The sequence below is a fragment of the Entelurus aequoreus genome, linkage group LG04 (assembly GCF_033978785.1).
Source record: "Entelurus aequoreus isolate RoL-2023_Sb linkage group LG04, RoL_Eaeq_v1.1, whole genome shotgun sequence".
NCBI lineage: Eukaryota > Metazoa > Chordata > Actinopteri > Syngnathiformes > Syngnathidae > Entelurus > Entelurus aequoreus.
Window position 1 is genome coordinate 51265705 of NC_084734.1, and position 19645 is coordinate 51285349.

Sequence of the window (19645 nt, forward strand, 5' to 3'; positions counted from 1 at the left end):
ATTACAACTCCTTTTATCGTACATGGAACAGTGCACATTAATGGACATATAAAATGTTAAAGTGCCATATTGTAACCAAAGGCTAATTTTTCATGCTAGTTTTTTTTTGCTATTATCTGCCACATGTAGAAAGCCGGTCCGTGAACATAATACATTAAACCGGGAAAAAGGTTGGGGAACCCTGAGCTAACATACAGAGAAATGTAGCGTATACGAAATATGTATTCATGTTATCTCGAAACTTGAACCCCTTTATCACAATCAAACAGGAAGCAGCATTCACTTATTTAATTCTTTATCATGCACATACTCTATTATTCCATTAGAGCAGATTTATTCTATCACTTGACATCTCATACTTTACTTGTCAACATTTCAGACATTAAAACATGTTTAAAAGAGGAGTTTATCTAAGGCCGGTCTGATCAGCTGTCATACACATGCTTTTGTAAACACGCTAACAAACATTTTTTTGTTGCTTTTTTAAACATCCAAATAAATACGACATCAAGCGCTAATTTGACAGTTAGCATGCATCTAGACACAGACGCAAGTCACATGAAGTTACAGGCTTGTGATTGGCTGACGGAGAAGGGTCACAGGATGCTTTCACGCTCCTCACCAAAGGCGACGGCGTCTGCTGACATGGTGCACACCTCGGGTGGGTCTCCGGGCTTCAGGCCCCTCTTCAGGTGGACCACTCGCACGTTCTCGTTATTGGGACCGGGCCGGGTGGGGGCAGTGGATGTGAGTGGGTCGATTATGTCGGTGGAGGGAGCAGAGGTGTGGGGTGTTTGCTGCTCCCCCTGTTGGGTGTTGGTGTTGTTGTTGAGCGTGACGCTGCTGGGCGTGTGGTTGAGGTTCCAGCTCTTGGAACCAGACCAGGTGTCGTCCGGGCTGGTGGCCAGCAGGCTGCACTGGTCCTCGGAGCAGATGGACATGCGGGTCACGGCAGCATCCTGGAGATCGGCGGGAAGGCCGCGCTTCCTGGCGCCACCATCATCATCCAGCTCGATCAAGTTGGACCTGTCCAGCTGCGACAGGTCCGCCTCCTCGTCCTGCAGCGAGTGGTTTGGAGAACTCTCGTTGGAGCGCACGCCGGAGTCTGACGAGTCCTTCTTGTCCAGCGTGGCATCAGACAAGTAGTCCTTCCCCTTCAGAGCCAACGAGCACATGCCTGCCTTGGCGTCTCCTGCCATTTTGCCCTCTTTCAGCAGCTCAGACTCTTCGGACTCATCGTCGTCACTGGTCAACTTCTGGTAGCGCAGACCACCACTCGCCTTTGACTTAAAGTCAGCGACATCCGGGAAAAGCCCACCTCTTTCTGAGGAAGTCTTGCGGGCCAGCAAGGATTTTGAGGATCCATGTTCTCCCTTTTCATCTTCCTCTCTGATGGGATCCAGAGCTTCACTGTTGGCCGCAAAGTCGGTGTTATCATTCGCTATTTTGACAGCGGCCCTCTTGCTAAACGACTTTCGTCCATCTGGCTCCGCAGCCTCCTTGCTCCTGTCCTCGCAAGGTGGTGTCATGAAGTGTCCGGGCTGAGGCTGGACCAGCTTCTCCCTGCCGCTGCCACCTCCCACCTCCAGCTGTGCCATCTGAGCAATGTACTCTTGGTAAGCGTCGCGGTACTCGGCCTGCTGCTTGTCCGTTAGCCTGACAATGTCGTTGCTTGATTCCTGTGAGTTCAGGCTTGTCATGCTGCTGGTCCGTTGAGGTCCAACCTGAGGACGCATGCAAGCAACGGATCGTTCTTTGCGTGTAGCAGCAATGGCATAGCTTCTGATGCTAATGTTAGCCAACTTGAGTTCACTCACCATCCATTGTGCATTGGCATGACGTGGCGGCTCGTCCAGGCCCAGCGTGCTCAGCTCTTCAAAGCTCAGGCTGAAGCTGTACATTGGAGACATGTCGTTGGGGGCGTTGCCGGTACGGGGGGGAACCCCAGCCCGCCGGCCCGCCTCAGGGAGACCTGCGACAATGCTGCCTTGCTCGCTGGCGGCCTCCTCGTGCAGCACTTGGTTCTCTATTTGCCGCATTTCCAGCACCTGCAGACACAGGAAATGAGGTCAGCACGTGGCAGTCAAGACATGTAAGTGTGGCGAGCGTTTTGGCGCTTTACCGTGGCTCTAAAAAGTTGCCAGTCTCCAAAGTTCATGTTCATCTCCTTCTTGAGCTCGTCCACGTTGCACTGCGACAGAACTCGACCATTGACGTTGGCCTAAGCGCACAAACATGACATCATTCTTTACGCTTGGGATACAGAGCGTCGCACGCTGGTCGTAACAATCACTGACCTTCCCGATGGTGGTCGTGTACGCCGTCAGCATGCTCTGGTCAATGCCCTCAATGTGACGCACGCGCTCGCACACGCCGTCTGTCGTCATGGAGCTGAGGAGGGTGGGTGGAGTCCCCGACACCACAGAGGCGGAGCCCTGGAGGAGACACTGTGGTGTAATGTGACCTTGGCATCTTAAAAACAAATCATTGCTCTTTGCATGAAATAAACAGGTACATGCTGGAAAATAGAAAATAAAGTAGGAAACATTTTAAAAAGGAAAACTCCTCCCCCTGTCCCGCACGCCCTGTGTGTGTCATGGCTGACAGGTACTTACAGAAGTGGCATCCCGGGGAAAGGAGCTTTTAACGAGCAGACGAGGAACAAGGTGTGATGGGTAGGACGCCATGATGGGGCGTGGCAGCTGGTGAAGGTGGTGGGGAAAATATGGCTGGCAGAAAATCAACACAATGAAAATGAAATGCAAACAAGCGACTGCTCACTTCCTGTGTAGTGACGTACGGTCACATTTTGGAACGAGCTGAATCAACACAAAGACAAAACATGATGATGTCACAACAACCAGACTTACCTTTTTTTAGTGAAACAACTCACCTGACTCTCAGGCTCCTCCCCTAAATAACAGGTGTGTGTGTGTGTTAGAGGGAGAGAGAGGGTGAGGGCCAGGACTCACCCTGTTATAGAAGGGGTGCTGTGGTCCCGCCATGCCGCTGTAGTAGCTGCTGTGAGGCGGCGGAGAGACCACGCCCCCTACTGGCTGGTTGAAGGGGCCGATAAAAGAGGCAGAGGGCGAGCAGGTGGATGAAACCTGACTGAACATGGAAGTGGGGCGGGGCTGAGCATCCTGCAGCGGGATTGACGGATATGTGACTCCGCCCATGTTCACCTGCTCCCGGGCTGCACGGACATCTGGACAAGGTAAAGACACATCTGGATAAGACATGCAGACATCTGGACTAGGGTTTTCCCGATACCAATATTTTGGTACCGGTAACAAAATGTATTTCGATACTTTTCTAAATAAAGGGGACCACAAAAAAGGCATTATTGGCTTTATTTTAACAAAAAATCTTACGGCTTAATAATAGTGAACAGACAACTTCACTTTTAGTAGTAAGTAAGCAAACAAAGGCTCCTAATTTGGCTTTTAATTCATTTATTTTGTCAAAATTATGAGATAAAAACTGTAGAAAATGGATTTTTAATCTACTTGTTCATTTATTGTTAATATCTGCTACCTTTCTGTTTTAACTGTTCTATCCACACTTCTGTTAAAATGTAATAAACACTTATTCTTCTGTTGTTTAGATGCTTTACATTAGTTTTGGATGATACCACAAATTTGGGTATCGACCCGATACCAAGTAGTAATACGATCATACCTCGGTCATATTTAAAGTCCACATGTGTCCCGAGACGTATTTCCTGAGTTTATAAACATTTATATAATTGTTTTTTAAAAAAAGGAAAAAAGATTTTGTGATGAAAAAACATATTGATGTAATCATTGCAGTATCGACTAGATACGCTCTTGTACTTGGTATCATTACAGTGAAAGTCCGGTGTAGATCCACCCATGTTTACACTGAGAAGCGCTAGTCTGTTAGCTATTGTATCCTCCTACGGTGTGTAGTGAAGCATGTTTTGCTATTCCTCGTCATGCAGGGATGATACTTGTAAGAAACGTAGTTTATTTGTCGCCATGGAGGCAGGCATTAGTGATTTAAGAGTAGCTAAAACACTGCCGACTGCAGATGGACGTTAGCCGCTAGCTCGCTAGCCACGTTTAAAGCACCTCTTATGGAGCGGCGTTTAAGTGTTATAGCTTCATCTATATCGTTAGTTTTTAAGCCAAAATGCGGCCATTCTCCCTTTTCTGTTGACACACTATCTGCCCTAAGTACACCGGGATTGTGCGCTGCCTAACATGCTCCTCTGCTCGTAAAACCAGCAATGTAACATCTTGACAACGGTGTGCCGTCATGCCTGTTATTTAAAAAAAAAAGGGAACCGGTATTTTTTAGAGGCGGTATAGTACCCTTTATGATTCATTAGTATCGCGGTACTTCGGTATACCGTACAACCCTAATCTGGACACGGCAAGGACACATCTGGACAAGAGAAGGACACATCTGGACAAGAGAAGGAAGATTGAGTTGGAGAAGGAGACACCTGCAATGATTTCACGGAGTTTGGGGTCCAAGTTGACGGTGCAGGGCAGGAAGGTCCGAATGTCTCGGGCCGTTAGAACTGGAGTCCGTGAGGACAAGAAGACTTCAAAGCTGCGGACGTCTCCGTCGATTTCCAGCAGAGGTTCCACATCTTTGGTGGTGGGAATGTTCTTCAGAACTCTGAAGAAACGAAAGCAACTTTGACTACTTGCTGGTCGGTGTGACATTTGAACTCCCACTAGGATGTGACCGCTGACCTCTCATAAATGTTTTTGAGCGCGACCTGGTCGGCGACGCCGTCGCTCTCCTCCAGGTACAGGATGAGCCAAGACGTCCTGTAAGGCCACTGCTCCGTCAGGTTTATCCAGGACGCCAGGCGGTCCCAATTAAAGGAGATCTGATTGGCTCTCAGCAGACGACCTGCACACATCACATGACCTCAGTTCCTTCATCAGCTTAGTCTGACAATAATAACAAACATGTCAAGACTCAAGTTGGTCCTGTCAATCACGTGAGGACGCTGGTCAAACTGAGCTCTCTTCTTCATGGGCTCAATGGTTATTGATTGATCACATGACTGACCGGTCACAGACACGATGTTGAGAAGTCTCCTCATGGTCTGAGGACTGATGTCAGTGAACCAGTCTTCAGTCACCATCAGCTTGGTCAAATCAAACGACATCTGACGAGTCACTGATCGCTGAACATGGCGTCGCCGGTATGTGTCCTGCACACACACAACACAGGTCGGAGGTCACACGCATGCACACACACTCACACACACACACACACACACACACACACACACACACACACACACACACACACACACACACACACACACACACACACACACACACACACACACACACACACACACACACACACACACACACACACACACACACACACACACACCCGGCGGTTGAGGGTGGTCTTGCTTCCAAACTTGGTCAGTTCTCCCAAACTGTGCTGAGACAGTTTCCTGTCCAACTCCTCGTGCCAACCATCAGCAGGAGCGGCGTCCCCATTACCCGGCGTGACAGTGGTGGCGGCGGCGCACATCTTCCTGGCGCTGGACAGACCTCTGCTGTTGAGGAAGACAGGCAGGTGGACGATGTTCCTCATGTAGTCATGTCCGTTGATGTTGGAGTCCCGCAGAACGCTGTTAAGGTTCTGGTTGATGGCCTTGATGATGATATGCGGGTCGCTGGCAAAGATGGAGATGAAGGGCCCTTTGGAGAACAGGACTCGGACCTGCGGGGCAGCACTGCTGCACATGAGTCTTTCTGTTATCCTTTGAAAATAAAGTGCTGTCATCTCACCGTGTCGAGCATCTGCAGAACTTTGTCCTGTTCGCACGAGTCCAGTCCGTCGATGACGACCGCCAGCCTGGTTTGGTGCTGCGTGAAACCGTCAATGGTCTTTGCCATTTTGGCCATGAGCTCCACCTCGTTCTTGAGGACCTGAAGGACATGTTGGCTTTTAGACCGGTCTGTTCTTCACGCAGACACCATGGAGGGTCTTGTTCTCACCTTCATGAAGCCTTCGCTCTTCAACCTGTGCATCCTGTTGGCGGCGCTGTGCAGCCTCTTCCTCTGCGAGTTCATCACCGAGTCGGACACCCGCCACCATGTGCGGCAGTTCAGCAGCAGAGCCACGCCCACCACGCTACCCAGAGCCATCAGCATGCCGTTCACGGTCTGGTTCTCGCTGTCCACGCGAAAGATGGCCAGCAGTGCCATGCCACTGACAAAGCACGCCATCACCAATGCGAAGAGCACAAAGGACGGAACACAACACGTCTTCTTCCACTTGCTCTTTCCTGAACACACACAGTGACACAATGTGTGAGTGTGCATGTGCGTTTGTTTGTTTGTTTGTTTGTACCTTGTGTCTCCTCAGTCTTAAACACTCTGAAGAGGCGTGTTGCTAGGAATCCAAACTCTCTCTCACAAGCATCAGACAGTGTGGCGATCATTTCAGCCATGGATGTCTCGCCTCCAACGCTTGACAGTCGATTATAATCTGTAAACAGAAACCTGAAAACACACGGGACAGGTGCAAAATAGTTTATCTTAACATGTACCTGACAGGTGAAACATCATTTAACCCTGCGTGTTGCCTGACATGTGAAACATTATTTAACCCTACATGTTACCTGACAGGTGAAAAATCATTTAACCCTGTGTGTTACCTGACAGAGGCAACATCATTTAACCCTGTGTGTTACTTGACAGGTGCAAAATAGGTTAAACCTACATGTACCTGACAGGTAAAACATCATTTATCCCTGTGTGTTACTTGACATGTGAATCATTATTTAACCCTACATGTTACCTGACAGGTGAAACATCATTTAACCCTGTGTGTTACCTGGCAGGTGCAACATACTTTACCCCAAATGTTACATGACAGGTGAAACATCATTTAACCCTGCGGGTTAGCTGACAGGTATACCATAGTTAAAGCAGGCATGTTACTTGACAAGTGAAACATCATTTAACCCTGTGTGTTATCTGATGAAACATAGTTTAACCCTACATGTTCCTTGACAAGTAAAACATAACTTAACCCTGCGTGTTACCTGATTAAACATAGTTTAACCCTGCATGTTACCTGACAGGTGTAACATTATTTAACTATCCATACCTGACAGGCAGAGCTCTAGTGCTTTGCTCCGGCAGTTCTGGCGGGTTGACAAACATCAGCTTGAGGAGGAGCTCCAAATAGCCGACATGGCGGGCCAAACGGCTGCTGAGAAGCCACGCCCAGTTCCAGTTGTCACCCTCACGGCGGCCGCCAAAGTAAACCACCACTACAGAAAGCCATCCAGACCATAACGTCACAAGAGATGTAGAAATAGGAAACAGGACAGTATGATTGCGTGGACCTCACCAAAGAAAAGGTATAGCAGGGCCAACAGGCTGAGGGAGACGGCCATGGCTAGCCTGGGGTCAAAGGTGAAGCCAAGCACAGTGGCAACTGATCCGCAGACAAGCAAAGAGAGAAAGACCACCAGCCAAGACAACCGAAACAACGGCTCAATCTGCTGCCCCGCAAATGTCTTCATCTCATCTGAAGGGGAAGAGCGTGTGATGTGTGTACCATATTTTTCGGACAGTAAGGCGCACTTAAAATCCTTTCATTTTATCAAAAATCGACTGTGTGCCTTATAACACGGTGTGCCTAATGTACAACCGCGAATCAATTTTATTTGGTACATGGTGTAATGATAAGTGTGACCAGTAGATAGCAGTCATACAGAAGAGATACGTGTAAACTGCAAGATAACGCCAGTAAACAACACCAAAACTTTAAATGTTCTATTGAGAATATAGAACATTACACACGGCGCTCAAAAATCAGTCAAAATGTTTTTAGTACGACTTCAGTAAACTATGAAGCCGCACCGCATAAAGCGCATTAAACATACAAGTCTTATTATGGTGCATGTATAAGGACTGCAAAATGGCACCTATTAGCAGACATACTCCCTGCCGTTTTGTTTCGCAATATTATGCAAAACCAACTTTTCTTACCTTCTGGTACCTGTTTATGTGTATTTGGGATCTGCATACATTCTGAAAATGTGCGCGCATCTGCCATTGTAGTCCGTGCAGACACCGTAGTCATAAGCTTCTTCTTTTTCTATACCTTATTATGTGGCATTCATCTTCCGCTGTTGCCATTTCTAATATAAAGTAGCATAAAGTTCTTACTTATATCTGTCAGTAGACTAGCTATCAAAGCGCTAAAAACTGTAGTGGGTTTACATAATTCACCTACTGAACTTTAGTTATTAGAGAGTTCTGGTCGGACGATTTTTCACGGGACACATTTCCGGCATTGATGTTGCATTATTGAGCCACGGATGAGAAGATGCAGTTCCGTTATTGATTTAAGTAAAGTTTGAATGTCATTAAAACAGTTAGCTCCATCTTTTGACACTTCCTCAACTCCCGTCCTTGCACGCCATACCGCTACAACAAAGATGACGGGGAGAAGACGCTCTCGAAGGTGAGCCATGTAAATAAGAGCGCCCACCAAACGGCGCATCCTGAAGAGATGTTCAAAAAGCTACTTTAAGTGAAGTGAAGTGAAGTGAATTATATTTATATAGCGCTTTTCTCTAGTGACTCAAAGCGCTTTTACATAGTGAAACCCAATATCTAAGTTACATTTAAACCAGTGTGGGTGGCACTGGGAGCAGGTGGGTTAAGTGTCTTGCCCACGGACACAACGGCAGTGACTAGGATGGCGGAAGGAGGAATCGAACCTGGAACCCTCAAGTTGCTGGCACGGTCGCTCTACCAACCGAGCCATGCCACCCCATTAAGATGGTCTACAAAACATAATCTATGCAACACTTTAAAGAACCACCATCACATGTTATGTGGACCACAAGATAGTGTTTTAAAATCATAATATGACCCCTTCAATGCGCCTTATAATCCGGTGCGCCTTTTGTATGAAAATAAACCTGAATAGACCCGCTCATCTGCAGTGCGCCTTTTAATTCGGTGCGCCCTATGGTCCGAAAAATACGGTATGTGTGTGAGTGTGTGTTCACATGTGAGCGAGTGTGTGTGTGCGCGCTCACCCTCCAGCTTCTTGAGCAGAAAGGACTTGCCGCTGCCCCACTGGGCGTACAGGCCTACACAGATGGGGGGCTGCATGGTGGGCTCGCTCAAGATGTCAGCAAGGGCGGAGCTGTAGAGGTCGTAGCCCAACATGTCTCCATCTGACTCAGTGGGAGACAGGTGACCTGTGGGAGGAGGAGATTTTGAGCGATGGCTGAACAGGCTCGATTGCGGCGGCGGCCTAGCAAAGGGACGTACGGGCTCCAAAGATCTGCGTGAGAATGCTTTTCTGGTGGCTGCAGTCAATGTTGTACGGCGTCTCTCCCGCCTTGTTGGGCCGGTACAGCAGGCGGCCATCTTTGGGGTTTCTCAGGAGGAGCTCGGCCAGACGGCGGCTGCGCCCCCGGATGGCGATGTGGAGAGGTGTGTCTCCTTTCTGAGACAGACAGGCAGGGAGACGCAGACTAAATGTCACTTTAGTGCTCAGCAAATGTTGGATTTTGGTCAAACCAATAAACTGCTGGAGATGCAGGAAGTGATTATATTGTGACTTTTACTGTTAAGGATTCTCACTTTGTCCACGGCAGACACTTTGGCTCCTTTATCGAGCAGCAGCTCCACGATCTCCACACTCCTCATCTTGGTGGCTTTGATCAAAGGTGTCTCGCCGTCCTGTGGCAGAAAGAGAATGTGGGCTGTGACTTCCTGGTCACTTGTGCAGGAGGTGTGTCAGTGGGCGTGTCTCACCTTGGTGCACATCTCTGTGTCAGGGTTGCACTGCAGGATGTCCCTCACCATGGTGGCGTTGCCTTTCTCCACTGCCCAGTAGAGTGCCGTCTTACACTCCTGAAAACACATTATCTTCATCGGCATCTTCATCGTCATTTGTGTGGACCTGCAAGCAGGGGCACTGCTAGGAATTCTGGGCACCCTGAAAGAATATCGGTGTGGGCCCCTGGTCTGTCGAATTTGGCTGCGTCCTAGAAAAAAACTACCAGCATCTTTTTCACGCTGTAATTGTCTACATGCTTAGTGGTCAGAAGATACAATACAAGAAACATAATTTAAAATTACTACTTCCTTGTACACGAGGCAGATGAGGAAGCTTCTTTTTGTTTGAGCTTTCGATGAGTTAACATAAAATGTGAACTTTCTTACGCTGTAATTGTCTATTTGTTTGCTGGTCAGAAGATACAAATCTCTACTTACTTGTACATAAGGCAGCTGCTTTTTGTACGAGTGCGCATGCTAAGTATTGTTGCGGACTAGACATCGATGGGTAGCAGATATCGACAGAACACCCCTCTATTTACTCCATTCATTGCCACCTTCAATTTTGTTGTTTGTCAGTGTTCTTGATGCTGCCTTGTGTGATAAACCCAATTTGTTTCCTTTCTTACGATTACTGACCTAACAACTCTGAGTATTATTATGTAAATTATATATTGTTAGTTGTCTTATTCTCATTTTACTGATTTGCAAAATGATATTACACCTCTGATTGAAAATACATTTTCAAATAACCACTCAAACTGGTGGGGGGTATTTTATTGTATTTAACATTCAAGCACTGACATGCAAAAAAACAAGTGTCTTGGCTCAAGATAGTCCACAGGTAAATATGTAGCATTTAGCTTAAATGGGCAAGTAAAATAAAGAGCACATGGAATACGTCGTTATAAAACAAATATCAAAAACACCAAGTCTCAGCTAACCTTAATTGAAGTTTAAATTGGCTTGTTTGTTCATTGCCTTTTTGTTTGTAAATTTGCTGATGACGTCTTTGAAGTCCAATTGTCGGCTTAGCTGACTTTTGTCAGTCTAGACTTAGACTTATACAAACTTTATTGATCCACAAGGGAAATTGTTCCACACAGTAGCTCAGTTACAAAGGATGGAAAGGGTAAGGATGGAAAGGATAATGCAGGTATAAAGTAGACCAAAAATGTATCATAGTACCAATATAAAATATGTAATATTTACATATTATATATACAGTATACAATATATACCTATATATTATATTATTATAGCAAGGTTATTTAGCCTCTCTTGGCTTGTTGTGGATCTGAGATACTTCTTAACTAGTTTCAGTTTGTTAAACGCCCTTTATCCCCCTGCAACAGTCACAGGTAATGTTATCAGAATAAGAAATACTTTATTAATCCCCGGAGGGAACTTGAGACAAAAAGTCAGTGTAAAACTGTCCCAAATTCTAAATAGTCTTTTTTTACTTTGTTGATGTCAGCTATAATGGTGTTTTTTAAATTTTATATAGCTATGAAATAAAACAACAACAACAACAACAAATCTTTTACATTTAACATTTTTCTATTTACGTGATTCAAATGTCCATGCACTAATAACCAATTTAACAAGACCGCATTGAACACGGTAATGGGACTGACCTTCATCAGATGCTCATAATCAATAATTACTTAGTAATTATTCAGCAATTATTAATTACTGAGTAGAACTGGAATGCGTCATAATACAATTCAATGCAGCCTCTGAATGGGCGCATACTGGAGCACTGTTTGACAGGGATATGTGTGAAACACGTTGTTCAACAACGAAATGGCGACTTTTTTTTTTTGGAACTGGCGACTTGTCCAGAGTATAGCGCGGCCAGATGACAGCTAACGGAGGCTACAGAGTCCAGCATACGTACCCATCAAAGGTAATGTTACAGACATTAAATTAATGAATAAGTAGGCTAATTGTTTCAAACCTGGGTAGTTTTACTCTCTCACCAAAACGTTTTTGGTGTCTTGGGCCCCTGCTCTGCTGCTCCTACTCCTGGCCTCGCTATTTGCGGGGCATCCTAATCTGCTGGAGTTCGCTCTCGCTCATTTAATGGCGATGAGGAAGAAACATGGAAACAACCAGGAAGAACGAACTGCGGTGTGGATTAAATATTTTTTAAGAAGGGGCAAGGGGGTTATTGAAATATTCAAAATTACAATATTGTATGACCTGGGGCTTTGTTTTATTTCGGATTCATTAGTATGAATACATATTAGTTTAGTGTACGAATAATCATTTTGTGTGGGCCCTTGTGGGCTGTAGGCCCTTGGAATTGTCATCACCTTTCCCCCTATATGACGGCCCTGCCTGCAAGGTCACATGATGGCTGCTCACCTGTCCTCTGATGTCAATGTCGGCGTATTTGTGCAGCAGAGCTCTGACGATCTCTACGTGACCCCCCCTCACCGCTCCGATCAGCACCGTGTCGCCGCTCTGCACGCACACACACGAACACAGAGTGTGACCGTTAAAACAAAGATTGTTGCTTGATGGAGCTATGCAGGGTTGCGGCATCTCACTCGATCGGGGATGTTGACGTAAGTGCCGGCGTCTAACAGGTCCTGCACGATCTCAGTGTAGCCCTCCTTGGCGGCAATCATCAGTGCTGTGTTGCCATCTTTGTCGGTCATGTTAACGTTTGGGTTCCTCTTCAGAAGTTCCTTTACCACATCCGTGTAGCCGCCCTTCACCGCCACGATCAGAGCCGTCATGGAGTTCTGTTTACACAGAAATATGTCAGCAAACACTTTTTACAGCGTGCAGCCTGCTGACTGCCAGCTTACCGCCCCCTCCTGGTCGACATCTGCACCGTTCTCCAGCAGGTGCATGACGCAGTCAATATGTCCTTTCCTGGACGCCCAGATCAAAGGAGTGGTCCCATACTTTCACACAAACAAACATACACAATAAAGTGAGTGTGAACTAAACTAACATGTGTGTTTCTCTCCCCACCTTGTCAGAACAGTTGACTTTGGCTCCGCCCTCCAACAACAGTTTGACGATGTGGGCGTGTCCCCGTCCCGACGCCCAGATGATGGGATACACGCTGTATTGCTGCATGGACAACCAGCATCAAAACGTGCCGTAATGTTGATGACCATGTGACTGCTCTGAAAACAGACAGGTGAGTTACCTGCCCAGTGGTGTTGGGGTTGGCCCCCTCCTCCAGCAGCACTTTGGTGACTTCAATGCGACCTTTGTAAGCCGCCCACATCAGTGCCGTCCACCCTCCCTGTCACACAAGCAGATCATTATAACACGACTACAGGTGTGTGATTGGCTGATCAGACAGGAAGTGCACCATGTCGCGATGCTCAATGTAAGCGCTGTTCTCCAGCAGCTCCTTCACCACCTCCACGTGACCCTCCTTAGCGGCCGAGATCAGTGCCGACCAGCAATCCTGACAACATACACACGGTTACCATGACGACAGACCTCTTGTTGCCTGGCAACCACGCTCCACCCATCCCCCACACAGCTAAGACCGTCTTGACTGCATGAGTATGCGTTTGTTTCGCTCACCACATCGTCCAGGTTGACATTGGCTCCTCGCCTGATGAGTTCCTGCACGATGTCCAGGCTGCCCTGCTCGGCCGCCAGCATCAGCGGCGTCTGTCCATTCTGTGGATGGCCAAAGACAACAACAAAATTGCAACACAGACCGCACTCCCTGTGCTAGTTTCGAGCATTAGAGTGAGAGCGAGCACATACATCGCTGCGTCCGTCCACTTCATTAAAGCGGTCCAGATGAGCCCGAAGCGCCGTCAGGTTTTCCTCCTCTACGTAGCTAAACAGGTTCTGGATGGCCAGCGTGGTCATCTTGATGGACGTGGTGGTGTCCATGTTGGTGGTCTGTCACTGCGTCTCCTGCAGGTGTACACAAACAACGACACGCTGTCACTGCGCTCCCTGCTGGCCGCTGATGGCATAGGCTGGCTTTCTGTTTCAGATGACGTCATCCATCTAAACACCTGTCTACACATTATAATCATCTTTTGCACAAGCATACAGTGAACACATCGATTCAACGATTATTATTTTCAGTGGCAACGTTACCCGTTTGATCTCATGCATAAATTATGTTTATGTAATCAAAATAATGTAATTAATAATATCTCATAATTTAAAAAAAAGGCATTTTCTTGTTTCTCGTGTGTCCAATTTGTAAGATGCCATTTTAAAGCATGAAGACAGTCTTTTGCAGTTGCCATGGAAACAGACGGCTCACGGCCTTCAGACAGAAAAAACATGTCAAATGATATCTAATACATTTGGTGACATTCGCAGATCATATTTGTTGGATAATGGATTTTAAAGCTCAACAAAATGTCTCATAATTGCTTAAGGTCATTGCCGTTTACGTCGCAGAGGAATAACCTTCGAGCTGATTCTATGACGGTGGGTCGTAAAAAGATTGAATAACAGCACAGAAACACACGTTTTACAATAATGTACCAGAAGCGTTTTATCATGCTCGACGTGCCAAGTGTCAATCAAACTTTGATATGATGCTGAGGAATGTCACGATAAGAAATTGATCGTGTTTACCAGAACAAATCACGAAGTTTGGGTTCAGGTGGTCAGGTTCGGTCCGGTCGGGATTGTGGAAGATGTTGACGTGCTGGCTGGAGTTTTTGTTGATGGATGTCAGGCAGAGATCATTCTTCATCCCAAACAACAGCAGCCATCTTGATGAAGACGATACGCACATCAAGGTAGCACTAGTTACACACACATTTCCGTTTTACTGCTGACAAAATAAGAGCATCAACAGGGTTTGTCGCTTGGCAACTTCATCAAAAAATATTGTTGTTGTTTTTCTCCGCTTGTATGCATCTATAATTGTTCTTGTTAGTAAATTAATATTGTCTGAATAGTTGCAAAGTCATTCGGGTTCATTGTGACGACTTAATAGTTTATTTTGAAAGACTTCAGATATTGGCCACAATGAGGCTCTTTACAAATTATACGTCTACACTATTGATGGACTGCATATAGAACCATTTCAACATTAGCATTCTCGAATTTCTCGGCGTTAATCACATTTCAACTCTAATTAAAAATAGGTTTTGGGCTAATGGAACAATAGAAAAATCTGACCCTAGGGGGTGTACGTGTTTCCTCCATAATTGAAGTTCAACATTCAAGATCTTAATAGTTAATTCGCCACCTTACAGTATATTCAAGACACATTAAAATCACGTGTATTCTCGCCGCGATCAATGTCAAGATTGAATGTGTCGCCATGTTAATAAGATCAAAGTGCAAAACGCAGATTTTTCCTTATCTCTTTGTTCTGTAAGGACGATAGAGGGCATAAAGACAACACACAAAGACAACCTTGCTCGTTTCCATCCTACTAAAATGGAATAACTTTTACGTCTTTATGTCTGACGGATTGTTTTGGGCTTTTAAAGGGTCTGCTTTCTTATTGGTTGCGATTGGGCTTCTTCACTACGCCAACAGATGGCGCAAACAAGCCATCTCAGCGTTTTTATCGAATAGAAGAAGACTTCACTTTTTTTAGTTTTGTGTTGACAGCAACTAACAGCTAGCAATTAGCTGCTTGTGTGAAGATGTCTGCTGCAGAAGACGACACTGAGCTGAGGGATCTTCTCATCCAGAACTTGGAAAACAACGGAGTTCTAAACAAGCTCAAGGTCCGTGCATTCCACCGTAATGTCGCCACTTTTGTGTAGCAAATATGCAGTTAGCAGGCTAGGCTAAAGTGGACCAGTGACTTAACACTCATCACTCTTTTTTAATAATACCTTCAACGGTGTCAGCTTACTTAGTTTAGAACGGTAAAGTATTCAACTGTACTGTCCAAACTGTACCTTTTGTTAACGTTTTTAGAAGACATCGACCGATATGTTTTTTTTAGGGCTATTACTACTATTATTAGTAGTAGTCAATGAGGCCGATAACCGATATTTGGAACCGATATTAATTTGCAGTAAAAGTTATTTAAACATGGATTGTATGTAAACAGCTGGACACGACTTTAAATTGTTTGTTAGCATTCTTCTTTAGGAAACGTTGGACCAGACATAGTGTTTTATGAAGCGCTAATGTTGTGGTTAATTTCGCACCAAACAACATCAGGGATTTCACAAATGCTTTTATCATGTGTGTCTAATGCTGCAGGTCAGAGAGGCATCAACATTTGCATTTCAAAATATGGCAAATCTCCTGGGAAAATTAATATAATTATGGGATTTCTCTACGTCACACTAACTCGCCATTTACTCAATTTTACACCATTTTATAGCAGTCTATGGGGCCACATGGAGAAAAATCTACTAAATCACGGCACGATAACTTAAAAATAAAGACAACTTCAGATTGTTTTCTTTGTTTAAAAATAGAACAAGTACATTCTGAAAATATACAAATCATACTGTTGCTGTTTTTTTTTTACATTTACATGTTGTGGTTAATAGTATTCTATTCTTTATTTGTTGTTATTTATACTTTCTGAATAAATTATGTGAAAATGTAAACTCATTGGTGTTAATTTTTAATCTATCAAGATAAAAAATTATATCAAAATCCAATTACAGGATGTTATTTATGTTGTTTGATCATTTTCCTTGACTGGTGCACTAACATCATGTGGTTGTTTTTTTTTTTTTTTTTTTTTTACATATGTAGCATCATCTACAAAGATGCAAATAGTTGCTATTGTGACATCCAGTGGACACATTTAGAACAGCAGTTTCTTTCTTAAAAAAATTTCAGGAAATTTTTATACTTAGCAAACTCATCCCGCGGGTTGGATAAAACCTGTTCGGGGGCCCTACGTTTGACACCCCTGTTGTAAGGTTCCCGCGTGAGGAACCCTGAAATATTGCGGACACTTAAATAAAATCAATTCCAGGGTCCTTCACGTAGTTTATAGATGAGATTTTTTAAGCTGGTTTACATAATTGTTTTAGCTGGTACCTGCTCCCCTTTCCTTATAATAAGTCTCCTATTCAGGGTCAGAATCGTCTTTATTGCCAAGTATATTTAAAACACAGGGAATTTGACTTGGTAGACTGCGCTCTCTTTGTTAAATGCAAAGAAAAAAAATGCAACAAGTATGAGAGAGCATAGTGCCGTGGCGGCCATCCGCGGCCTCAATATATTTACACAAAGCAAACATTTTTGGCAGAAATATATTTTATGTCATCTTCATGTCCATCCATCTCTGTCCAGTTATCCGTCCATCTATCTTCTACCGCTCTGTCACGTTATTTGATTAAATCACGGAACATGAAACTCTACACACTTCTTTAATGAGCCCACGCTGCGAGTGCTGCTGACAGAGGACGAAAACAAAAACGATAAGAGAGGACAAGAGATAAGAAGAACAAAACTTGGAATTCCCAACAAAAAAATGGAAGCTTTGAAATTTAAGAACAATAAACATTGTGTACAAGCGACCAACATTGCAAGAAGTAGAGAAAGGGAGAAGGAGTGGGGTGGCGTGGCCGCAAAAGGACTGCGGTGGGAAAAAAAAAGGCAACTCTTCACAAGCGGGGCAGACAGGCTGATGAGCAGTGGTTATAACTTATCCACTTCACTAATAATTTATTATATACTAAATATTAGTATTTAATGTGTATGTATTGTATCTGCTGATGGAGTTCTGTTGTAGTTGTAAAAAGAAATAAGAATATCAGCGCTGATAATTTGTGGATCTCTAGTTTTATCACATAAATGTGCAACCGCGCTTCTTATTACCTTTGGATGATGCTTATGTTTGGAAGATGTCATGCTTTGTTTTGTCAATACCGTTAATGCCAAGGAATGGCTCTGTTCAGTGCTGCAAGTGGCCTTGACATTTAAAAATGGATAATTCATAGTTTTCTTGTTTTGTTTGTAGGCGGAGATGAGGGCTGCTGTGTTTCTGGCATTGGAGGAGCAGGATCGTCTGGAGGTGACGGCTAACTTCCACGTGTGTTTGAGGATATCTTGTTTTTCTTGGTTCTGATGACATTTTGCTGTTCTTATGTACTCAGAACAAGACACCGTTGGTCAATGACAACCTAAAGAAATGTCTCAACACCAAAGATGGTCAGCTGGTTCTTTGAGAAACTTCTTCTAAGTTGGTCTTTTATTTTTCACCAATGGTCATGTGACTCACTGACATGCTCGGGTCCTGACTGCTTATGTGTCAACAGGTCGTCTGGTGGCCAGTCTCATTGTGGACTTCCTGCGAGTGTTTCATCTCGACTTTAGCCTGGCCGTTTTCCAGCCGGAGATCAACACGGTGAGACTCCACCATGTGACATCATAGCACTGTGACATAATGACGCCATCACATTCTGTTTGTGTTTGCGAACAGCTGAGTGGTCTGGACAGTCGTCAGTTGCTCTGCAGCGAACTCGGCCTGTTGGAGGCAGAGCTGAACACTAACTCACCTGTGCTACTGGAGCTCGTCCGACGAGGGCGGCACAAAGTCACGTCCATCATGGCCGCTGAGGTGATGTTATCATTGACCTAATTTTGTTTCATCACTGCTGACTTAGTGTTAACTTTAGCGTGTCTTGGACACATGGTAACTAGAAGTGGGGAGAGCTTTTTTTCCTACTTGAAGCTTATGGGTCTCGACGGCGAAACTCACTCAGGTAGCAGAAAGTTGATGATAGCTGTGCTAACGATTCTTTTCTCTATCCTGTGAGTGTTGCTGACGTCATTACACTCTCGTCTTTCAGGTGGTGTTGGACGAGGACAGAATCACTTCTCCACCTGTCAACAAGGTCTGTGTGCATAATGTGACACCAAAAGGACAATATTCCCACATCCCCCGTCAGCTCATAATGATTCTGCTTTGCTTTATGTGTGCACCTCAGCAGGTCGCCATCTCTGGTGGCGAGGAAGAGGAGCAGCAGGACTGCGAACCCGTTAAGGAGGTGGACAGCAGGCCCATGTCTTTAGCTCCTGACCTGCGCTTGGGCGTGGATGTAGACGGGGACATGGAGGAGCACCAGGATAAGGATGATTCCTTTTTTGATGACCCTAAGCCTAAACCCCAGAAGACCTATGGCTGGTGAGGACCTTTGTCCTCTCTGTGTTGTTGATGTGCTCTAATGGTGGTATTTCAGGCAGGGGGACACTGGCGGAAGCAGGCAGCGTCCACCAGTCTTGTTGGCAGAGGCGACACAGATACCAGAGGGAGGAGAAGGAGGATGCGCATCAGAAAATATTCACAGTCAGACGGGTCATTTTCAGCTTCCCACTGCAAGCGATGTCTCACTTTATCCGTTTGTCCAAATAAAAATAAACGTTGTCTCCTAACAGCATCAAATTCCAGAGGGAAAGAATTCCGAGACCACAAGGTCTGCAGCAAAGCTGATCCAGGTGAGTCTCTGCATTTAAGTAAGACATGAACCCAAACAAAGGCTCCTGGGAAGTATTTCCTTGTCTGAAAAGTGTAAACATTGTTTGTGTCCCCACAGAGGACGATGTTGAATATGACGACGACTTCAACAGGTACTTTAAAAAGTTTTTTTGAGGAACCAATAAACATTTCTTCTATCTCAAATGTTTTTAAAACGTGTGTTTTAGCAATCGGTCTGATCTCTACAAGAGCGAGCTGAGCATCAGCGAGGACATCGAGGAGGTTTCCATTGAGGGACCCGATAACAGCGAAAAGGTGATCACGCCCTAGTTATGAGGACGGCGTGGCGCGGTTGGGAGAGTGGCTGCGCTAGCAACCTGAGGGTTCCTGGTTCAATCCCCACCTACTACCAACCTCGTCACGTCCGTTGTGTCCTTGAGCAAGACACTTCACCCTT

General features: G+C 45.3%; 2 protein-coding genes across 9 annotated transcripts in view; one reads left to right on the top strand and one right to left on the bottom strand.

Annotated features, from left to right (window-relative positions):
* Window positions 1–281: 281 nt before the first annotated feature.
* Window positions 282–14579, bottom strand: kidins220b (kinase D-interacting substrate 220b). Of its 5 annotated transcripts, none has more exons than XM_062045187.1 (28): window positions 14409–14579; window positions 13572–13727; window positions 13383–13481; window positions 13162–13260; window positions 12994–13092; window positions 12813–12914; window positions 12644–12742; window positions 12380–12577; window positions 12195–12293; window positions 9801–9899; window positions 9627–9725; window positions 9312–9489; window positions 9074–9238; window positions 7369–7548; window positions 7123–7288; window positions 6361–6512; window positions 6006–6295; window positions 5796–5936; window positions 5389–5727; window positions 5053–5197; window positions 4728–4890; window positions 4472–4650; window positions 2973–3208; window positions 2616–2729; window positions 2298–2435; window positions 2123–2221; window positions 1818–2048; window positions 282–1724 (listed from the first exon to the last, which is right to left on the bottom strand). In XM_062045187.1, exons 2-28 carry the CDS (start codon window positions 13701–13703, stop codon window positions 597–599), a joined length of 5169 nt encoding a protein of 1722 aa, XP_061901171.1. In that variant the 5' UTR covers window positions 13704–13727; window positions 14409–14579; the 3' UTR covers window positions 282–596. The 5 variants fall into 5 exon arrangements, with proteins under 5 accessions (XP_061901171.1, XP_061901170.1, XP_061901173.1 ...); XM_062045186.1 differs by having other exon boundaries at window positions 2298–2447; XM_062045189.1 differs by lacking the exon at window positions 2616–2729.
* A 586-nt stretch (window positions 14580–15165) lies between these two features.
* The window catches only part of cep43 (centrosomal protein 43), a 4810-nt gene continuing 330 nt past the window's right edge, over window positions 15166–19645 (top strand). Inside the window, exons 1-11 of one of the 4 annotated variants that reach the window (XM_062043632.1) lie at window positions 15166–15520; window positions 17731–17784; window positions 17867–17921; window positions 18029–18117; window positions 18193–18330; window positions 18563–18607; window positions 18701–18897; window positions 18953–19059; window positions 19149–19208; window positions 19307–19340; window positions 19416–19503. In XM_062043632.1, coding sequence (XP_061899616.1) covers window positions 15437–15520; window positions 17731–17784; window positions 17867–17921; window positions 18029–18117; window positions 18193–18330; window positions 18563–18607; window positions 18701–18897; window positions 18953–19059; window positions 19149–19208; window positions 19307–19340; window positions 19416–19503 — 951 coding nt within the window. In that variant the 5' untranslated portion in view covers window positions 15166–15436. Of the gene's footprint in view, window positions 15521–17730; window positions 17785–17866; window positions 17953–18028; window positions 18118–18192; window positions 18331–18562; window positions 18608–18700; window positions 18898–18952; window positions 19069–19148; window positions 19209–19306; window positions 19341–19415; window positions 19504–19645 lie in introns of those variants that run through there. The other 3 variants (XM_062043631.1, XM_062043630.1, XM_062043633.1) reach the window with 3 other exon arrangements.